Here is a 23,012-nt window from a genome sequence, read left to right on the forward strand (position 1 = left end):
CTGATAAACCACAGAAATGCAGCCATACCTCTTGATAAGTCTTGCCTTTCATATTTTCAACTGTTATTTTACTAGAAAAACTTAAAAGCCGTTTGTAAAACCACCCAAGAGCTACTCAGAGACAAGTACCTGACATTCTGGGCACTTTAAGCAGCTGCTATCCAGAAAACATCATGTTTCTCATCACCTTCTCAACTATATATATATATATATATATATATATATATATATATATATATATATATATATATATATATATATATATATATAAACACACACTATATAATGAATTTCTCTCTTTGGAGAAAGCACTTTACAAAAGGTGAATGACTGTGAGCCATATACAACATTATCAAAGTTATCTACAAATTCCAGTACTCACACTGTGGGTAGCCAAAGTGAACAGTCTGACTGGACCAACGGGTTGCATGATGAAATGAATAGCTGATAATCCTGTCATTTGTACAAAACTTCTGGACTTCAGCTAACTGGTCTATGTACATTACATGATATGGCAGGATGCGCAGTTATGATATACATCTGGCTGCCCTGAGTGCACACCCTGAAGTATGCCAACATACTTATAAAATGGTAAAAATAAATAGAAACAAAAATTGTTAACAGCAAATTACAATAATTACATTTTTATATGACTTGAGTTTGACAAATGCATATTTCTCTTAATATACATACAAATATTAACACTCTCCTGTAGTAATTTGCAATCTGTCTTTCAAAAGGTCAAAAGGACTTTCCCCATCTGAAAAACAAGCAGATGTACTCAACTGTGCGTAGCAATACTGGGAAAATTCAAACATGGTTTGTGAACTTTTTTGCAGGACTAGGTCAAAGGGACTGTATCAGAACCTTAAAAAAATAAAATAAAGCACCAGCTTTTGTGTTCATGTGATTTGATTTGCAGTTATAAATTTTAAAACTATCATGATGGCACTTGATAATGCAAAATGCTGAAATTGAACATTTACTCCTGTATTTCATCTAATCGCCACTTCAAAAAGTCTTCCTTCCGAGCATCTGGCTTAATCTGATTACGCATCCCTCCAAGAAGATTTGAGGTGGCCTCTGTTGCCACAATAAGTGGTTTGACGACAGTGGGAGGGATCTGTCTTAGGACGCCACCCACTGCTCCAGTGATACCCTTTTGCTCATGTCCACGTGTAGCAACATCACAGATCGTCTGGGCTGTGTCAATCACTCCCTTAAAAACAAAAGTAAAATGCCAAGTTATAAACAACTCCTTTACCACTACTGATTTTCTGAAGCAATTCACCAGTCATATGGTAAAGCTACCAAAATAAATATATACAGCAATCTAAACGCTGGACATAAACATAGAGAACTATAGTGATGGCACTGTTGACATACACACAAATGAAACTTTCATCATTTTATGTTCATGGCAAGTAGTGCTCTCAATCACAGCAGTGACAGAATCCGTAGCTTTTGAGTTACTCTGGTCCTAAGTCAATCTTCAGCATCTTATAGATGTAGTGTTAAATGCACTGACAAAAATTTCACAATCAGGGCAAATACAGAAGGTTGCCTCCAACTAGACAATCTTTACTACAGATAACACTTTGAACACAGCGTCTCCTCATTCTGAAGTTATATTTATTCATGAGCAAAAGGTGAAACTAGAAAGGCATCTGAAAATAAGTTTCCCAAACAGGGAACTGTAGTGACCCTGTCTTTCATGAGACAAAATGCTTTGAAAATCAATACCTGACAAACTTTTATCTGTGCTAAATGCAGAAGCAACAACAAATCTAATTTAAAGCACTGCTCAGCATGCGTTATGTAACTGTTTATTTTAGTTTGACAGAATGGTTAAAACTAATGACTTTAAAAAGTACACCACTGGGATACAACTGTGATCTGTGCATGCGCTGTATGAGATACAGTGCCATACTCAACGTACTTACACCTGCTCAGTTGGTACACCTACTGCTGATAATCTATACAAACATTCATTATTACTCTATACTGCTAAGAAAGCAAGTTTATTTGGTACTTGCGTATTATCGCAACCACAGTTGGAAGTTGCCCTAACTGGTAAAGTCGTACCAAAATGTACTTGATGTTACAGTGAAATGGGATGTGTAAACTCAAAATTACTTTTTTATCTCATTGTTTCTGAAATAGGACCAGGAGTAACAGAAAAATGTGCCTTCCTGATTACAATCATTTAGCGCCGTGACTGAATGGAAAAGTTCGTTAAGGCATACAGTACCAGCCTGCCACTCACAGCAGCTATTCATGATTCTGATTAAGGTGCTTCTTCACATGTGCATTTCTAACCATTTTGTTGAAGGACTGAAGTAAGGCGTGCAATCGGTTACTTTTTTTGGACATACAGTCATATCTTCTTTCTAAATTGTGTCTTGTCACATATAGCTGTGCAATTGGTAATTTTTTGGACGTGCAGTGTTATGTTCTTTTTCAGTTGTGTTTGGTTATGTATAGCACTGCAAGCCTGTGTAACACTCCTGAGTGTGTTATCCTTTAGATCAAGTGGATGTAAAGAATCCTCTCTGATTCTCTGGTCAAATTTTACCCAGAAGTATAAACACTACCTTGGGTCTCCCATGAAGCGAGACTATTAGCCCAATGGAACTAACTAAGTCAGCAAAAGCTAAAATAAAAAAAAATAGTCATTACACGCTTTTATTTTGTTTTAATTCAAAATGTTCTGATGGGGGCAAGCATACTGACATCATTTTGCTTTTAGCTGAGCTTCTTTTTTTCCCCACAATGAAGAGGGAGTCCTTAGATGATAAGATAATGTTGGCATGCTCTCCAATGCCAAATCTTATTTGTATTTACTTAGAGTGCAGAACTAAGGATTACTACTCACTTCACTTATGAGAAACTATAGACAGGGTGTCTGAAACTTTCAGCAGCACTCTCTGGTTTGGGTTCTTTGACACATTTTGAATACACTACTGTAACCATTTTCTACAGATGTAGCAAAACAGTGATTACATTACATTACATGGAAGAATCACTTACTCTTTAAGTCAAGCTGCTTCTGTCACTGCCATCATTTTTTCACTGAAACTAAAAAGTAAAACAGCTGTGAAATTCCCAAAGGCTCAACACATTTATGGCCTCTGGAGAAGAGAAAGAAAGCAGCTGTAAATGACAGTACATTGTAAAAGCGTATGTCTGTGACCACAATGGGCAGCGTAGATTGAGCTACAAATAGCTTGCTATACGGGTCTTTCCTTGGCAAGTTTACACAAGGCTCATTGTGACAAATTCCTAAATAAATTATGAGATTTCATTCACAGCTAAGCTGATGTTTACAGGAGGAAAGTATACTCTGGATAAAAGTAAAAGTTTGTAGGATTCAGTTACCATTTAACAAGTGCAGGCTACAGCTTTCTTATTTCCCAAGTTTCTCAACCTACTGCACAACCTGAATTAATCCCTCCTTTATGCCTTTTTCCCTTACCTTTACAAATCTTAAATTTATGCCATTTTATTTATTTGCTAATGAATTAATTAGCAAACTGGGTAGGTGGCTGATCTAAACCACCCTGATCAATCACGGCTCAGCCAATAGACAAGACAGTCACCACAGAGGATATGTATCAGGAAAATGAACTGTGCATCCAGTTAAAAGCAAAACCAGCCTGGTAAGTACATACAAACTCTGGATACCAAAGGTTAGAGGAGCAAGACATGGGATGACCTGCACTGGTGTGTCAGGGAACATAAGATGTAAAATATGGCTTATGAAACACAGAAGATAAAAATCAATTACAGGTGCAGTTTAAATATCTATGTGCATACAGTAATAGAAGTGCCTAAAACAGCCACAATGAGATCTTAGATAGTGCTGCTTGGAGCTTTTTCAACTGCAATCAATAAAGTAATCAAACATTTACAAAAAATATCAAAAACATGACACAAGTAATGCTAAATCATGGATACAAAGCTATATTATAAATGCAAAATGCTGTTGCACCTTACCTCCCAACACAATAAACACACACAGACACACACACACAAAGCATGGATGGATGGCCATGTTTATTTGCCAGAAGCTGCAGGAAAGTGCAGATGTCAAGTGCATCTCAAAGGTGAAATGAATACCTTTAGTGTTTCTTCTGCTGTGATATGTTTAGGAGAGTTATTCTGGAACATAAGTCTTGTAGAAGGGAAGACTAGAACTATGAAGCTTATGGCAGTTTCTACAGAATGACAGACTACAGCTATGAAACATATGAGAAGGGACAAATAATGCCAGCAATGAACTAAGGGACTTGGTGAACACCTGGCATGTGAGTAATGCAAAAGGTGCAGTGATCTTGGTGAATGATTTTGGATATTACAGTCCCCTAAAATAAATAAATAAAGACACACACACACACACACACACACACACACACACACACACACACACACACACACACAAAACAGCGTTGGAAGTGGGAAGCAGGCTGAGGCAATGATGTTCCCAGCTAGGTGAATTAATTACAACACTACAGCTATGACTAAACACTGAATACAACCTTAGGACACTGACAGATTTAGTAGCTGTAAAGGACAACGCATATTCTAATACAGACATTAAGACACAGCTCCCCATGGCTAATCTAACTGCCTTAATTAGAAGCAGCCGACAGACCAGTAACATCCATAAATTGTGCATTTCACTTAACCTAAGGTCCTGTTGGGTGCACATAAAAGAATGACGTAGCCTAACCAGACCAAAGCCCTTAAACGTGGTGACAATAGCTATATCTTTGCTGCCTGCAGTGAAGGAGGACCAAGCAGAGACAAGTGATATTGGTAAAATTAATTTGATGCCCTTTCCTGCAGAACCACTTGTGTTTTGAGCATGTTCCCCTAGACAAGGTAATTGATGATGCTTGCTGAGTGGTCAGGATATATAGGCAGAGGTGTGCTGTGTAGAGATACCAGTAGTATCTCAAGGGAAAGGGAATTTGTAATGACTAAGAAGAAAAGGTGTCCCAACAAAGAGCCCTGCTACAGCTCAACAAGGAAACTGGTTTGAGATATTGTAATGTTTATCAGTGGCCACAAGTCCTGTCAGAAAGGCAGCTACCTTGTTTCTGTCTTTGTGATTCCATATCTGAAGAACTCAGCAAATAAGACAGTCCAGGAGATGTAGTCAAAAGCTTTTACTTGTCTGACAAACAAAAATGTTAGTTCTTTGTATCCCATACCACTTTAAACTATATTTATAAACGTAAACAAAACAGTATTGGTACTACAGACACATGTGAAAGCCACTTCCATTGCATGTTGAATTTGTTGCATGCATTGAGGGAGCCCTGCTCATGTCCCGGACAAGTTAGATTCCTCTAGCAGTACAAGGGATGGAGGCCTCATCTGGGTGGGATGGTAGTAAGCAGTACAGGCTGAATCACTTATTCTGGGAGAGCAGGGTAAATCCTACTGTATTCCAATACAGAGAGACTCACAAAAGACAATCTGGTTACACAGTGCATGCACTACACAAGACCTGCAATACTGGTGCTGGGCATGTGCTTCTACATACTCATCACAGCTAGTCTTCTGTGCACTGCTTGACAGGACTGAAGTGTTGTCCTACCAGCAAACTGCTGCTGCTGAGCTTACCCTATCCTCAAACATATGGCACTCATTAAGGCCTTGCCATAACCCTCTGGAGATAGTGCTCTGATGCCATGTGCCCACTCCTATCTACCCCCAACTAGATCCTTCAACATCCATGCTCAGTAATTCAATTTCAATAATTCAAGCCACAGTCAGGGCTTTACCTCATAGTGCAGATGGCTATAAAGCATTTTTATTTACTTCCACTGATGTGAAACAGAAATATTGGTACTGTAGTTTTCAATATCATCGCTTCAGAATGTTCCAAATCAAAGTTGTCTTCCTATCCCCTACAGAAGAATGTTTTTGGTAAAGCTCAGCCCAATTTCATTCTCGCACCAACTACGTATAACACTGACAAGATACTCAGTCCAACAATGTCAGTTGCTTAAAAAAATAAGAACACTAGTCTTGAAAACAACAAAAATTGTTTCATTCAAAAGTATTAAAATAAGTAAATAAACTGTCCATCTTTAAAGGTGTTAAAATAAATACATAAACGTTTTATACACCCATTGTGTATTCCCAAACAAATCATGTACCCTTCAGCAGTGACACTAAAGGGAACCTAATTCCCCCACAGTTAAGTTCTTTTGTGCAAACACTGATTGATAGATGTTGCACTGTAACTAAATCTTCACACATTAAAATCTGAAAGGAATTAATCTAAAACTCTCTTCAGAAAAATTGACAGAGAAAGGTTCAGACCTTTTTATTTAAAGCCCATAAATATCTACAGTTGTATGAAAGCATCTACAGAAACAATTTACAAGACATTTAGGATTTGCACAAGGTTTCATGACAAAACAAGGAATGCATAAACATTACATCCAACAAAATGAAAGCAATATCAACTTCACAAAAAAAAATCTATTCTGCAATGGAAATCTCCACTGAAACCTCCCCATCCCAGTGACTCTAAATATACTAACTCTAAGATTCTCAGGTTTGGATGCAAACAAACAAAAGAAGTACAGTTGTGTACACGTACCATAAATGTAGATGTTCGAGTGTATTCACTGTTGCAGTCATCACCTGTGGGCTATCCCTGCAGTGGTAGCCCTCGGCTGGTCTGAATACCAGAGTCAGCATTTTTCTGCATCAGCTGCTGTCGCTTGCTGCCTGACATCAGGTTGTCAGTGCTATAAAGGAAAGAAGCCGACGCCATTACATCAGTTTTTCTTGCCTTAACCAGTCAGAGGCCCAAGTAAATATGGTAAAGTGGTCCGGGTGGCTAAAAGCCACCATTAGAAACTTAAGTCTCCCTAAAGAAAGACGATATAAGGGGGAAGCAGGGTGGGAAACCAGGACTACAACAGTGAATACACTTGAACATCTACATTTATGGTAAGTGCACACAACTGTACTAGGTTCTTTGTGTTCACTGTTGCAGTCATTACATTTGGGTAGATTCCCAAAGCTATGGTAGGGTGGAGGAGATTATACAGCACTAGGACCAGCTATAAGGCCCTGCAGGACAGCAGTGGCAAAGCTAGCGTTGGATTTAGAGAAGAAAGGTAAATGGTAATATTTGGTGAACGTATGTACTGAGCTCCAGGTAGCAGCTTCTAGAATGTCTCTGGTAGGAACACCTCTGAGAAAGGCTGTAGAAGTAGATGCAGCCCTGGTGGAATGAGATCTGATCCCCTGGGGGATTGTTTTACCATGGTGCATATAGCAGAAACTAATACAATGGCTTATCCATTTGGAAATAGTCTGCTTTGAAATAGCCTTTCCCTCTGCCCCTGCAGCAAATGTCATCAGTAGTTGTTCAGATTTTCTTTGGGATTTTGTCCTGTGCACATCCAATGAATGCAGAATCCTCTCTCCCTTGTTCTGTGGATTGGGAAAGAAAGTTGACAAATGAATGATCAGATTAAGAGCCACACTGGATACCACCTTAGGAATGAAGGATGGATTGGTCACGAGAGACACCCTGTCCACATGAAAGATGATGAAAGGCTCCACTGCCATAAGAGCCTGCAATTCGGAAATCCTTCTAGCTGAAGTGACTGCTAAAAGGAAAGCTGTTTTCCAGGAGAAAAATTTTAAGTCTGCAGTAGCAGCTGGCTCGAAAGAAGGGAGAGTGAGTTTTTCCAATACAAAATTGAGGTCCCAGGCAGGGGTTGGAGCTCTCCTGGGTGGTCTTAAGTTTTTGGCCCCTCTGAAATACTGCTTTAGCAGAGGATGAGAGAAGAGGGGAGGTGCTGTGTTGTAATGAGCCGAAATGGCTGAGGCATGGATTTTTATGGAAGAAAAGGTCAGGCCATTGTGAAGCATCTCGGTTAAGTATTGTAAAATCTGAGGAATATTGGGCACTGCTGTGCTCATCCCTTGCGATTGATTCCAGGCACAGAATCTTTTCCATTTGTCAGCATAAGATTTTCTAGTACTAGGCCTTCTTGTCTCCAAAATGACATCCATCACAGGTTTGCTGAGGGATGCAAAGGGTGAACTTAGGTGATTATCCACGCTGTAAGATTCAACGTTTGGAGCCGAGTGTGCAGAATTTGGTTGTTCTGCTGAGACAGTAAGTAAGGTGTCTGAGGCAGGTGCCACGGAGGAAGGTGTGATATATTGCGCAGGAGTAGATACCACCGTTGGCGAGGCCAGTCTGGAGCAATCAAAATCATTCTTGGTTTGTCCTGTTTGACTTTTAGTAGAACTTTGGAGAGCAGAGGCAGAGGGGGAAGGCATAGACTGGTTTTTCCAGCTGAAGGATAGAGCATCCACTTTCCAGGCTTTTTTGTGATGAGTTCTTGTGCAGAATTTGTCCAACTAATAGTTCTTGGGTGAGACAAAAAGATCTATGTCTGGACTCCCCCATTTGCGTGTCAACATGTTGAAAATTCGTGGTTCCAGTTTCCATTCGTGTGGGTCCATGAAATTTCTGCTAGTTCATCTGCCAGAGTATTCAGCTTTCCTGGCAGGAATTGAGCTTGTAATTGTATTTGATAGGTCAAGGCCATGTTCCACAATGCCATGGCTAGTCTGCAAAGAGGGTAGGAGTGTGCACCTCTCTGCTTGTTTATGTACCACATAACTGTAGTGTTGTCTGTCTTTATCATTAATTGTCCTGGATGAAGGTAGCCCTTGAAGGCTGTCAGTGCATTCTGTACAGCTAGCATTTCTTTTTGATTGATATGAAGGTGCATTTGATTTGGGCTCTATTTGCCCTGAATGCCCTTCCCTGCCAGATGAGCCCCCCAAGCATAGTTTGATGTGTCTGTAGTTAGGGTTTGAGTGGCAGGGGGTGGAGTGAATGGCAGCCCCTTGTTTTGGTGGCAGGCCTCTCTGCCCACCATAGGAACTCTAGTTGCAGGCAGGGTATGATAGAAATCACTGTTTCCAAGCTGTGACAATGTTGACATCATAAACTTTTTAAGTACCACTGAAGTTTCCTCGTATACAGTCTTGCATATGGAATTAGAAGAATGCAGGAGGCCATGAACCCCAAGGCTTGCAGAATTTGTCTTGCAGATAGCAGGGTTTTTGTGGCCACCTGTTTGAAGTAAGTTACCAAATGAATTTGCTTTTCTGGCGTACGGTAAGCCATCTGGGCAGATGTATTCAAGCTTTCACCCAGGAATGTAATTTTTTGAGAGGGTACCAGTTGTGATTTCTTTTCATTTATAGTGTACCCTAGACAAGTTAGAACCCTTTTTACAAACACCAGATGTTTTAGAAGAATGTCCTTGTTTTCTGCCTGAATTAGACAATCGTCCAGGTATGGATATATTTGAATATTTCTTTGCCTGCAAAATGCAATTACTGGAGCCAGGCACTTTGTGAAGACCTTGGGTGCAGTAGATAAGCCAAAGGGCAGTGCAGAGAACTGGTAATGCAAGTAGCCTGCTTTGAAGCGGAGGTATCTTCTGCAAGATTCCCTGATTGGGATACGCAGGTAAGCCTCTTTTAAGTCTAGAGTTACCAACTAGACATCTTTTCCTAGCATAGAAAGTAACTATTGAAGAGTCAGCATCTTGAATTTTGGAATGTCCGGAAACGTGTTTAGAGTAGATATGTCCAGAATTGGATGCCATGATTTGCTTTTCTGGTACCAGGAAAACTCTTGAATAGAAACCTTGTCCCTTTTCCTCTTCTGGTACTGGTTGAATAGCCCCCATGTTCATGAGGTACAGTACTTGTTTCTGGGCCTCTACCCACTGATTTGGGGGCAGGTCTGGCCATCCATTTGGGATTGGCAACGTGTGGAAATGAAATCTGTATCCCTGGGATACTATATTTAAAACCCATTTGTCCTGGGTTATAAGTTGCCAGTTTCTTGCATGAAGTGCTAGTTTCCCCCCCATAGGGGCAGCTAAAAGGTAAGTACTTGGTAAGTGTAAAGGAAAGTCATTGAGACTGCTTACCATAGGAAGGTGTCTTGTTGTTTCCAGATTTGGAGGAGGAGGCACCCCATTGTTTTGTTCTAAAAGTCCCTTGTGACTGAAACCTGGAGCCTTTGGAATGTCTGGGTTTGACTTGAGTGGCTCTCGAAGGAACTGGAAAGGACCAGTTCTTAGTAGGCCAGTACCTACTAAATCTTGGAGGTTGCACTTGTAAGAAATCTTTCACAGTTTGCATAGATTTAGCTTTATCTTCCATCTATTTTAAAACTTCTTCAGCCTTATTACCAAAGAGACATTCCTGTGGTAAAGGAGGATCCAACAATTTTGCTTTAACATGATCAGGCAGAGTTTGCTCTTTGAGCCAAGCATGCCTTCTCAGCACAGACCCAGTTACAGCAGCCCTGCAAGAGGCCTCCAAAGAATAAAAACCACATCGCAAAGTATGTTTTCCAACTTGTTCAGCTGAATGCAATAAATCTTGTAAATCTTTATTTTCTTCACAGTTAGAAATTAACATAATTTTCTGTTATAAGCAGTCCCATGATATGCTGTTAATATTTAAGCATATGAAATTGACAGTTTAAAGCCTTGATTGCCAAGGTTGCAGAAGTGTAAACCTTCTTACCCCATCTATCCAGCGCCCTAGAATCTCTATCAGAAGAGGTAGGATTTTTAGCAGTAGAAGCCTTAATGCCCTTCGGACCCTGAGAAATGGTTTCAGGATCTGCAATAGGATTTTTGAAAATGAATTTGTGGGAGTCAGGAACCCTGCAGCATCTCTGTCTGGCTTACAAGCAGCCGAAGGCAGTGAATCAGGAGCCATACTAGATTCTGAAAAAACATCATCAACAATGTCTACAACAGGATTGTACAGCCAAAGGCCTATGCTGAGGAAGAAGAAGAAAATCCCCAAGTCTCTTTTTAGATTCAGAGAAATCATGACTTTCCCAGGTGAAATGTTCCCTTAAGGTATGTAAGGTTCCCCAAAAGAAAAATCCTCGAGGGGAGAAGCAGAAGGAATGGAATCTTCTGCATCAGAGTCCTCATCAGTAGGTATAGACAAATCCTGTTCATTAGAAGAGCCAGAAGAAATAGAATCCTGTTCAGAAGATTCATAATCAATGTCTTGCCTAGGCCTCTTGGGGGTTTCGCTACCCCTGATCAGAGTAATTAAATCTTCAGCCATTTTGATCATTTATTTTTTAGGCATAGGGGCCTGCACATGTGGCCCAGGCATCGGTTTTTTAGACATAGATTTTGATTTTGGCCTTAGTTTTGAAGATGGTGTCGGTCTAATATACAAATCTGTAGGCCTGAAAACACCCTCAGAAGCCAGTGCCTGCACAGCGGCTCCTGACCCATCTAAGGTAGCGACATCCGTAAATTCCATAAGTGAAGCATCTTGCGGCATACCAGACTCCGAATGGGTCTCAGTAGAGGCCTGCGAATCAGAAGTAGCGGGTATCAGGGGCTGCGAAAGCTCCTTACTGAGTACCGGCGAACTGGCGACTGGCTTAGGAAAAGCGTTGTCAGTTTTGGACCTCGAAGGCCTGTCTTTTTCTTTGTGTTTTTTAAGTATTCCGGTAGTCGGATTGCTAATTGACGACATTTCTGGATAACTAAAGCGTGAGCCAAAATATTTAGAAGCAAAAATGTACCGACATTTAACAGTGCGTTGATTAAATTTAGCACAAAACCGACAGCAAGGTACATTGTGGTTAGGGCCTAGGCAAGGAATACAGTAGAAATGAAAATCCTTATGAGGTATTTGCTTCCTACAAGTAATGCAATTATTAACTTTTACTGACATCGGTAAGGAGCAAGAAAAAGTTTCCCCAACTGGGTACTTAGCTTTTTAGATGACGACTTCTGTTCTGAAACTCGAAAACAAAAATTTCAGGAGTCGGCCGACTGGCACTTGCGAACTGCTTCTGCTTTGGGCACCGCACAGCAAGAAAGACGGATGTAATGGCGTCGGCTGCATGCTTTATACCCCTGACGACCTGAAGTCATGGAAGAAGGGACAGCAACCGAAGCAGGACACAAGACTTTGTTAATCAGGCCGACTGAGAGCAACCTGCCAGCAGATTACCCCAAATGTAATGACTGCAACAGTGAAACACGAAGAACATCACCGAAAGTGTGATAAGAGACCTTGGGACACAGGTGGACAGTAGTCTCTCGTTTGATAATCACGTCACCACAGTAGTCAGGAAATCCTTCTAGGTAGCACACCTCATTACAAAGGGGTTCTCCTCCAGAAAAAGAGAGATCATCATTCCTCTCTACTCATCCCTCATCAGACCCATTATAGAGTACAACGCCCCATTTGGCATGTACCTCGCAAGACATCTACAACAACTAGAAAGGCCACAGAAATACCTCACTACAAGGATTACCAGCCTCAAACAGATGCCATACACAGATCATCTCAAAAAACTCCAGCTCTACTCCGTTGCATATCGCCTACTCAGAGGCGACCTCTGCCTAACATACAAAGCCATGCCTAACCCAGATCTGATGGACATGCTACACTTAAAAGAAATCCCAATCTCTCCGGGCCACACACTCCAGGGACCTAAACATTGTCACCACAATAAACAGAACATGCTGGAGGAATAGATTCCTGTCACAGAGACTTCCCATGCTCTGGAACAAACTACCCATTCATGTCAAACAAAGCTCCTCATTAGCCCTCTTTAAGAGAAACCTTGACAATTGGATGGGAAACAGGAAATTTACCCCAGGGATAATTTCTGTATCTCTGCTCGACAGGGGCACAGGAAAATAATTTTCTTGGGGGACGAAAGCCAGGGAACCTCTTTTGGCTAGGCTTATATAGGCCCTAGGGCCGATAGCCTAATACTTACCTATGAACCTAAAAGAGGGCAGAGGAGGGAGAGGGAGCCATTGAGAGTTTTTGCCATAGAGGGATGGCTTAGAACTCCCTGCCTTTGGAGTGGAAGTGGTCCACTGTTTGGTTCTCTGCTTCTGCTATCCCTGGGATAGGAGTCTGGGTAATCTGTCCCTGCGGCGCTTACCTTGCCCCTTTCTGCTAGGTGCAGGAAAGGACCATGTTTTGAGCAAAAACTCCTGCTGAACCTAGGAGGTAGTACCTGAAGGAAATCTTTTACTGTTTGCATAGATTTTGCTTTATCTTCCATCTTTTTAAGCACCTCTTCTGCTTTTACTCCAAACAAGTGGTCCTTATCCAAGGGTGCATCAAGTTATTTAGATTTGACATGATCAGGGAGAGGTTGTTCCTTCAACCATGCATGTCTCCTAATGACAGATCCTGACACTGCTGACCTGATTGAGGCTTCTACGGCGTCATATTCACAGTGTAATGAGTGTTTAGCCACTTGATAAGTAGAGTGCAGTACATCTGCTAACTCTTTCGAATTGGCACAGTCAGGAAAGGTTGAAATCTTTTGTTTTAATAGTTCCAAAGTGTGTTGTTGATATTTTAACATGTGGAACTGACAGTTGAGAGCTCTGATAGCTAAGGTTGCAGAGGTGTATACTTTTTTACCCTATCTGTCCAGAGCTCTGGAGTCCTTGTCAGAAGGAATAGGATTCTTTCCAGAACCTGCCTTAGCTCCTTTTGGTCCCTGTGTAATGACCTCTGGGTCTGCAGCAGGATTTCTGTACAAGTATTTGTGAGAATATGGTACTCTGTAATACATGTCAGGTTTTCTGGGAGCAGGTGGGAGTGAGTCAGGAGTTAAGCTGGATTCATGGAAGACATCATCAACCACATCTAAGATTGGAGGGATGGCTAAGGGTCGGTCTGTGCTGGGGCAGGTCTAGAAATTCGCTTAGTCTTTTCTTAGACTGAGGGAAGTCCTGGGATTCCCAGAGGAAATGTTCCCTGAGGGTGTGAAGCTTTTCCCCAAAGAAAAGATCTTCTGGTGGGGGAGGGGGCAGAAGGAATGGATTCCTCTGCATCTGAATCCTCATAAGCAGTCAGAGGTTGTTGTTCCTCTTCAAAATCCAAATAATCAGACTCCTCAGAATCCTGTTCTGTCAGTATTTCAGGAGAAAGGTCTCTTTTCCTTTTAGAAGGTGTGGCCTGACTACCCATGATAAGGGTGATAAGATCCTCCATTTTAAGCATTTGAGCTTGGGGTGGTGGAACAGGAGTAAAATGGTGGCTAGAGGTAGTTTTCCTAGGAGTGGCCTTGCTTTTAGGTCTAAGAGTATCCATCGGTTTGAGAGAAATGGTAGTTGGAGAAGACGTCAGTTTTTGTCTAGATTCGGTAGTGTGAAAAACCTCCTCGGAAGCTGGTGCCTGCATCGCGGCTCCGGACCCAACCAAGGCAGAGACAACCAAAGGCTCGGAAGACGAAGAAGATTTCTGCAGCATATCAGATTACGAACGGATCTCAGTAGAGGCCTGCAAAGGTATCAAATTAGGCATCAGTGGCTGCAAAGGTGCCTCACTGAATTCCGGAGAATTGACAACCTGCTTAGAAGTAGAGTTGTTGGAAGGCTTAGTCTTGTGTGGTCTGTCTCTATCTTTATCCTTACATTTTTTTTGAATGTCTATGGATTGTTGGCTGATGGACACCATTTCAGAATGCGAAGACGGAAGATGAAAATACCTGGCTACAATAAGAGCTCTACGATAAATGGTTCTCATGTTAAAGAGGGCACAGAACCGGCAATGGGGACGTTGTTGTCTGAGCCTAAACAAGTGACACAGTATGAATGGAAGTTTTGGTAAGTCTCGGTGTGGTATTTGCTTTCCACAGGCGAGACAATTGTTAACTTTTTTGGGCATCGGTTAGTGCAAGAAAAAAGGATCCCCAACAGGATACTTAGCTTTAGACATTTTCAGCTGTAATTCAAACTCTGGTAGCGACCGACTGGCACACTTGTGAACTGCTTTTACTATGGGCTCCACGGCAAGAAAGACTGATGTAATGGCGTCGGCTGTCTTCTTTTATAGCACTGACGACCTGAAGTCAGGCAGCAAGTGACAGCAGTCAACGCAGAAAAACATTGACTCTGGTATTCGGGCCGGCCGAGGGCTACCACAGCAGAGATAACCCACAGGTGATAACTGCAACAGTGAAACACGAAGAACATCTAATCCCTACTTACAAGGTTCTGCCACCTCAAACTTAGTATAAAATTTGTAATTCAATGGCACCTGATTAAAATACCGCTGGAGAAACTACATGTTTACATACAAAGGGATACCCTGTTGTAATAAACAAATTATGTATGGTTCCTCAAACCACAAGGAAACTGAGATTTTACTGGCAGAGTTAATGACAACCAGAAAATGTCTTCAAAGACAATTTCTAGGTACTGGAAATCTGTGGCTCAAATGGTCTATGAGTTAAACATTCTAGAACAAAGACAGAATTCTACATCGGGATACAGCAGGCCATACCAGAAGCTTCAAATATAAGCTCCATCAAAGTAATGATCACCATCAGGCAAAGCTGAAGGCTTATCCTGAAAAGGGTCATGAAACACAATTACAAAGTTAGTCCTTATCAAAACAATATTGCAAGTGATCACTAAACAAAGATAAAATATATTCCAAACCTGTAGTAACTTGATGTTGAATGGATTTAATTATTTAGATACATCTCAAATGGGAAAAAACATTTCAACTTTGCTGCAAAAGTTTTACCATGAACTTTTAGGCAAGCAAGAGAGTCAAAACCTCATCTAAAAATCCCAAATCTATAAACAGCTATCTGCTCAGAGACCAAGAAAGCTGTAGCATGCTGGGATCCAGCAGGACATTTGAGGTTTCATCTCTGAATCCTTCATAAATGGTCAAGGAGACGCACTGGATAGCTGCTGACAAAGGAAAACAGACCTGTCCACATTAAAAGAGAAGCCATGAGAATCAGCCAGTAGGGTTTCTTTTGGAATCTTTAGAAGAGCTTTCTAAGTGAAACTGTCTGTATGTGTTTGATCAAAATGACCCAATATCTGGCATTAGACAACAGTAAGACAGTAAAGCTTGTGTTCTTTTTCATGAATACACTCAAATGCTTGTCTATCCCAGAGATCAAAAAGTTCTACCACGATGTGGGACCAAGCACTCCATTCATATAAATTACTAGAGATCTGCTAAAAGTAGCTACCAGACTGATGCAGGTACCTGATTTACACTGGATGACAGCAAAGGACAGAAACATTTTTACTGTACTTGTTGTGTCCTTGCTTGGACATGGTTTATCCACCAATCACAACCTAACTTTTTTTTTAATAAAATTCTGCACTTGGGACATCCATGTGCCTATACTGAGTGTGCAAGGATTGAAAAAAAATGACAGCATAGAATCCACAAGACACAGAAACATTCCTACAATGGGGCTAGGCCAGGTCCAGTGGGAGGATGGCCCCCCTGTTGTAAAAGAAAGTAGTAGTCCACAAAAATCACAAAAACTGATAGGCCAAAAAAAGAGCCATAAAGACGGCAGCATGGACTATTGAGGATAAGAAAGAAATTACGTATTGTTACTATTATGCAAGAAGCCCAGAATTCCCAGACAGAAGATATACAAAAAGATTAAGAGAGAAGTTAAGAGGAAAGAAAAATACTTGCACAGGAAAAACCATCAGAAACTTCAAATAAAAATTTATGTTCATTAATACAACAGATTTATGAAAAACATTAATGAGACCAAGAAACCTTGGCTGTTTGGAAAAAGAAGCGACTGAGGAAGTGTGAAACTATACAGAACAAAATCTGGAGCCTTTTGAAAGGTATAAAAAAGAGATATGGACATGGGAAAAAGAGAAAGCTGATATGGTGCACTATTTATGCGAAGAAGAAAGCCAAATTAATCAATACAAAAAAGACAGCCCCAGAGATATTCGAAGAAAAATACAGGCAAAGACATCCAGATATGGAAAATTTCACAATACCAAAATAAGATCACAAAGAGGGCTTACAGAACAGAGGATTAATAAAATAGAATTAAAAAGAAAATAGAAGTTGAAGTTATGGAATACCCGCAAAGCGAAGGATTTAGTATAGAAGGTCCAACAAAGGTTATATCACAGCATGATGGAACAAGTCCCCCAAATAAGGAGAAACAAGAGGAGCAGGAGACATCTAAAGAAGAAATAGGGACATAGGAAAGATTTAACATAGTGCACTATTTATGCAAAGGGGAAAGCCAAACTAATCAATGCAAAAAGAGCAACATCAAAGATATTTGAAGAGAAATACAGGCAAAGGCACCCAGACATGGAAAATTCTACAATACAAAAATTAAGAAAAAAAAAAGATGATTAGTAATGGCGAAATTAAAGGAATAGAAACTGAGGTTCTGGATTACCGGCAAAGTGAAGGATTTAGTGCAGAAAATCTAACTGTGATAACATCTCAGCAGGATGGAGTAATGGATCCACAAATTAAGGAGAAACCAGTGCAGTAGAAAACATCTGATCAGTTACCATATGAAGATACTTTGTAGCCTTCCATAAGAAACCAGTACAAACGTTCAGCTAGAGTTGTCAACAAGAGAAGGAATAGGAAACTGTGGCAATTCTGATGTAGTCAATGTTGTGGAGTGATAGGCCACTGAATTCCCATATGAAACAGCAACAGATGACACAGAATGAAACTGAAGAGAATGTGCCACAGGAAGATGCTCTGGAACTTTCTACAGAATGCACACAGGAAATGGAGAACAAATAATATGCCCTCAGTTTAGAAGAAAATGATCTAAGAGAAGAGTTGCTTCATTTAATAGAGACTGACAGATATATTAAGACTAATAAATGAAACAGACTACAGAAAGTCAATAAAACCCAAAAAAAGAAGTCTGATAAAACACATGAATACAGTAATTAGGACTGCCCATAGAGACTGATGTGATATGACAGAAGTAAATAGGCTATATTACTGTGCAGCTAAATTAATAACAGATAAAGTTTTACCACAAAAACACAGGGTAGTAAGAGAAAGGAAGGGAAGAAATCAAATGCCATCATGGAAGTATCAAATAGTTAGAACAGTATAGAAGAGGAAACAGATCAACAAACGTACTCAGAAAGAATGACTTGATAAACAGAACAGATCAGGATCTATTGTGCACTATCACAAACAAACTAAAACATTAGCACTGGCAGAAAAACTTAAAAAATATGCAGATAAATATAACAGAAAAATAAAAAATAAGTAATTTATTGATGACCCAAAAATGTTTATAGAGAATGGGAAGCAAGGCAAAAGGGATTGAAACACCACCAAAAAAAGAAGAAATAGATACATTTTGGAGAAATATCTATAAAGATCCTATGGAACATAACACAGATGCTAAATGGATAGAAAAAGTAAAAGAAAGAATAACAAGTTCTAATGTACAGGATATGAAATGGGATGAAGTAATGGCTAGAGAGATTGAAACAAAGTTAAGAAAAACTCCTAATTGGAAAACCCCGGGCCCAGATACAGTACGTAACTTCTGGCTAAAAGTATTAACATCTTTACCTGAAGACTTAGCCATGAGTAAGAAAGAATAGCTGTGTAAAATCTTATAATAATGATATATGTCCTTCTCTTCTGTCACAATATTCTTTACATGAGGGAGTTCTCTGCCATAGGTGACCCAATATCAGCCAGTAGACAAAAGTCTTTCACTACTGTTGGGTGCACGGTACGTCGCACACAGGCTGCTGTCGTATGTCGGCCATAAAAGCGGCATATGCACACACTGACCTCAGAACTGAATGCCCACGGAGGAATGCCAGCCTAAGGAAAGTAGGGTATGAATATCCAAGGTACAGAACCAAACAACCATGGGGAAGGAAGGAGGGATTGGAATACTGCAACAGAGAACAGGAGGACATCTATTGTTTTGGTAAGATTTTACACAATTATTCTGTCTCCTACTCAAGTGTTGCAGTATTCCTTACATGAGGGAGAGTACAAAAGCTCATGAGGAAAGGCTGGTGGGAGAAGCAGTAAAACTCTCCAGAAAGCCATGGAGAATGGCTCTGGCAAAACCTGCCCTACCCTTAAAAATGTCATCCAGTTTGTAATGTTTGTGAAGGTATGCAGAGAAGTCCATGCAGCCACTTCAAGAAAAGAGCTAGTATCTAGTCCCATAAAGAAAGCACCAGATGAAGCTACAGCCCTTGTGGAATGTGCTCTTACAGAAGAGGCAAGGGTCTTGCCATGATTCACATAAAATTAAATTGGTTTAGAAATCCAAGTAGAAATAGTTTGAGTGGAAACAGGCAATCCCAGAGCCCTGGGCTGACAGGAAACAAAAAGCTGGTTTGATTTCCTGATAGGCTTTATTTAGACAAGGCTAAACCTAAGTTGTCTATGCACATCTAGGGTGTGCAGCACCTTCTCACTAGAATTCTGGGGAGAAGGAAAGAAGGTAGGTAAGTGAATGGACTGGTTGAGTGACAATACATTGACCACGCTGGGCATAAAGGAAGGGTTGGTATGCAAGGATACCCTGTCTTTATGAAAGACCAAAATGGGGGAAGAGGCCATTAGGGCCTGGAGCTCAGGCACATGTCTGGCTAAAGTTAAGGCAAGTAGAAGTACTGTCTTCCTGGAGCAGTGTTGCAGGAAAGCTGATGAAGCTGTCTCAAAAGGTGGGGCGTGGGGGAGTACAAAATGAAGATCCAAGGGAGGAGGGATAGGTTTCCTGGGAGGTCTAATGTGAAGGACGCCTTTAAGAAATTGTTTAGCCTCAAATCTGCTAGCTAGAGGTGGGGATAAAGGCAGACTGGTAAAAATAGCTGACATGTGGGCTTTCACTGAACAGTAAGCCAAGCTAGCATTGAGCAATTCACACAAATAATAAAGAACCAAGGGGACTTCCACTGATAGTGGATCCGGGTTTCGTGAGAGACACCTAACTAAAAATCTTTTCCACTTAGATAGGTAAGATTTTCTGGTATTGGGTTTCCTGGCCTCCTGCAGGACCCTTTGCACATCCTCAGAGAAGAGGTGTCTAAAAGAAATTAAAACCCTATCACCCACAGAGTCAACTGAAGGGTAGACAAGTACAGATGGATGAGAGTTCCTTTGTTTTGTGTGAGAAGGTCCACCCCCTGTGAGGTAACTTGTGTTGACTGTCCTTGGCTAAATGCAGGAAAAAACGGAACCAATGCTGTCTTTGCCAAAAGGGAGTCACCAGCAAGATTTTTGGACTGTACTGCTGAATTTTGAACAGGACTTTCAGAATGAGTGGAAGGGGAGGGAATGCATACAGAAACATACCCTTCCAAGAGAATGAAAGGGTGTCCACCTTCCAAATCAGAGGATGTGGAACACTGGTAAATAATTGTGGAAAATGTCTGTATTTGGGGAGGCAAAGAGATCTACTTGAGGTATACCCCACTGGTGGACAATATCCAGAAACACATCCCTTTGAAGCATCCATTCGTGGGACTGTGTAGGGACCTGCTTAAGGTGTCTGCCACACAATTTTGGCTGGATGGAATGTACACTGCCTGAAGAGTCACCTGATACTGGACTGCCAGCTCCCAAGCCTGGAGTACCAGCTTGCATAGTAGGTAAGATTTGGTTGCTCACTGCTTGTTCACATATCAGAGGACAGTCATGTTGCCTGTGTACAGCTTTAAAGGTCCTGGGTGGAAGAGGGGATGAAAGGTCTGAAGGGCTAGTAGCAGCATCCTCATCTCCCTTACCCTGATGTACTCTCTTTGTTGAGATGAGGACCATACCCCTTGTGCTTTCAAATTTCTGAAGGCTGCCTCCCAGCCCACATCCAAGGCATCGGTGAACAGCTCTTGGACTAGTGGCAGAAGATGTGAGGAGTGTCCTGGGTTGAGTGACAATTGTTGGATCCACCACTGTAGTTCCCTCTTCAGACATGGAATGAGAGGGATTGGAAACTCCAGAAGATGTGAATGCTGCATCTAAACTGACTTTAGGAACCACTGGAGTTCTCATGTGAAGTTTGGCCAGAGGTAGCATTTGAATGGTGGATGCCATGAAGCCCAAACCATGAGGAACTCTCTGACTGAAATGTGGTGCAGAGGCAAAAGGTTTTGGAAGTAGAAGACAGGGTTGTGGGTCTTCTGAGGAGGAAGAGAGACCCTCATGATGTCTGTCTGAATTCTACACCCCAGGAATATGTGATTCTGAGAAGGGGTGAGAATGGATTTTTTGTGGTTTATGGTGAACCCTAGACTTTGTAGAAGAAAAATGGCAAAGTGGATGTTTTGTTCCACGATCTCTAGGGAGGTTGCCAGAAAAAGGAAAGCATCCAGATAAGGGAAAATGTGGATGCCCTGAAGCCTGCAGTATGCAATCACAGACATTTTGTAAATATCCTTGGTGCAGCGGAGTCCAAAGGACAAGAAAGAGAACTGAAAATGCAAGGAAGCCACAGAGAAACATAAAAACTTCCTGCAAATGGGATGGATGGGGATGTGAAGGCATGCATCGTTGATATCCAGGGAAGCCAAGAAGGACCGTGGTAGAGTGAAAGGAAAGAAGGTCTGAAGAGTTAACATACATGGTGGATACCTTCAGGAAGGTGTTGAGGTGAGAAAGGTCCAGAATGGCTCTCCAAGGACCATCCTTTCTGGGCACTAGGAACATTCTGGATTAGAAACCTCTTCCTTTTTGATCTTAAGGAACGTCCTGAATGGTCCTTTGTCTCCGCAGGTCTAGCAGTACATCTGGAAAGGAAGGTAGTTAGTTGTTCCCTTGGTGGTTGGGGGATGCCCTGAAGAAAGAAAGGAGTCCCAAAACAGAAGGTATCCTTTATGAATGACAAACAGAACCCAGGAGTCTTGAGTTATGCGTTCCCAGAATGGTAGGGACCAAGACAGGTGCTGGAAAAGAGGAATATGGGTGAGGTGGTTTGGGCAGGAAAAGGAACCAGGCTTGTCAGGAAAGGCTGCTTCTAAGCCGGAGTTACAGGGGAAGTCCTGGGTTGCTGATGCCTCCTACCACCCTTTTTTTGTTTTTTGTGGTGGAGGGAAGGAGTGTCTATGTACAAAAGTAGGTTTTGCTAGATCATTTTGTTGAAATTTAGGCACTGGGGAAACAAAAATATGTTTCAGATCCTGCAGTTTCTTACTTTTTTCTTGCATGTACTTGTGTTAGCAGCTGCAGGACCAAACAATGCACAGTTGTCCAAAGGTGCATCCAAAAGTTTAGATTTAATGTGCTCTGGTAATGGCTGGAGTCTTAACCAAGAGAAACTCCTTAAAACAGAGCCAGAAGTGGCTGCCCTGGCAGAAGCCTCTGCAGCATCATAGCTGCATTTGATGGAGTGGAGGGCTACTTTAGTGGAACCTCCAAGCAGGGAAGCACCCAAAGTCTTATTCTCTGTATCAAGCAAATCAGAAATGACCTGAGAAAGCTGAGAGAGAAGCTCTAGGGCAAATATGGTTATGTGACTTTCGTAATTAATGGCCCTAAATACCAAGGTGGCAGGGATGCACACTTTCTTAAATGTAGAGAATAGAGAGATGGTGGAGCCAAGATCCCAAAAATATAAGTATTAATGTCGATAAAGAAACTTGTTTGCTGAAAATCAAAATACTTGAAATTTATTACAAAACACAAATTTAGGTAAGCGCTTTTGAGGCAATCCTCTTCTTCAGACCTTAATGCAGAAATAAATTAGCACAGAAGGTTTAAATAAAACCAATAACCAATAAAAATTCTTTAAAAATCAGTGACGCAACCCTCTTTTTTTCAAGAGAGGTTTTAAAGATACAGTACTGTTAAGACCAGGTGATAAGTATTTATTTATTTATTTTTATTTTACATTTGTTGACCGGGCTAGTCTAACTGGATATATGTCCATTTTCAGTAGAGGCCCGGGGAGAAAAGCTCCAAGCATCTGCAGAGAGTAAACAATACAATATATAGTAATAGTCAAGTGGATTACAGTACATTAGCTACATTGTACATTAGCTAGATAGGTCAAAAAATGTTTACAGAGTAAATTAGTAGCTTTAAGCTAAGACAGTGAACCAAAAACATAATTTTTTTTTATTTTTTTTTTTTATTTTGGGAAATACAGATAGGTGAGATAAAACAGAAGA

General features: G+C 41.0%; 1 protein-coding gene across 1 annotated transcript in view; it reads right to left on the bottom strand.

The window, feature by feature from the left end:
- Positions 1 to 628: 628 nt before the first annotated feature.
- ATG2A (autophagy related 2A) overlaps positions 629 to 23,012 on the bottom strand; it is a 2,853,001-nt gene continuing 2,830,617 nt past the window's right edge. The window contains exon 42 of the mRNA XM_044075772.1: positions 629 to 1,219. Within this exon, the coding sequence (XP_043931707.1) occupies positions 983 to 1,219 (237 nt within the window). The 3' untranslated portion in view covers positions 629 to 982. The remainder of the gene's footprint in view (positions 1,220 to 23,012) is intronic.

The sequence above is a fragment of the Protopterus annectens genome, chromosome 6.part1 (genome assembly GCF_019279795.1).
Source record: "Protopterus annectens isolate FY-2018-M chromosome 6.part1, PAN1.0, whole genome shotgun sequence".
Classification (NCBI taxonomy): Eukaryota; Metazoa; Chordata; order Ceratodontiformes; family Protopteridae; genus Protopterus; species Protopterus annectens.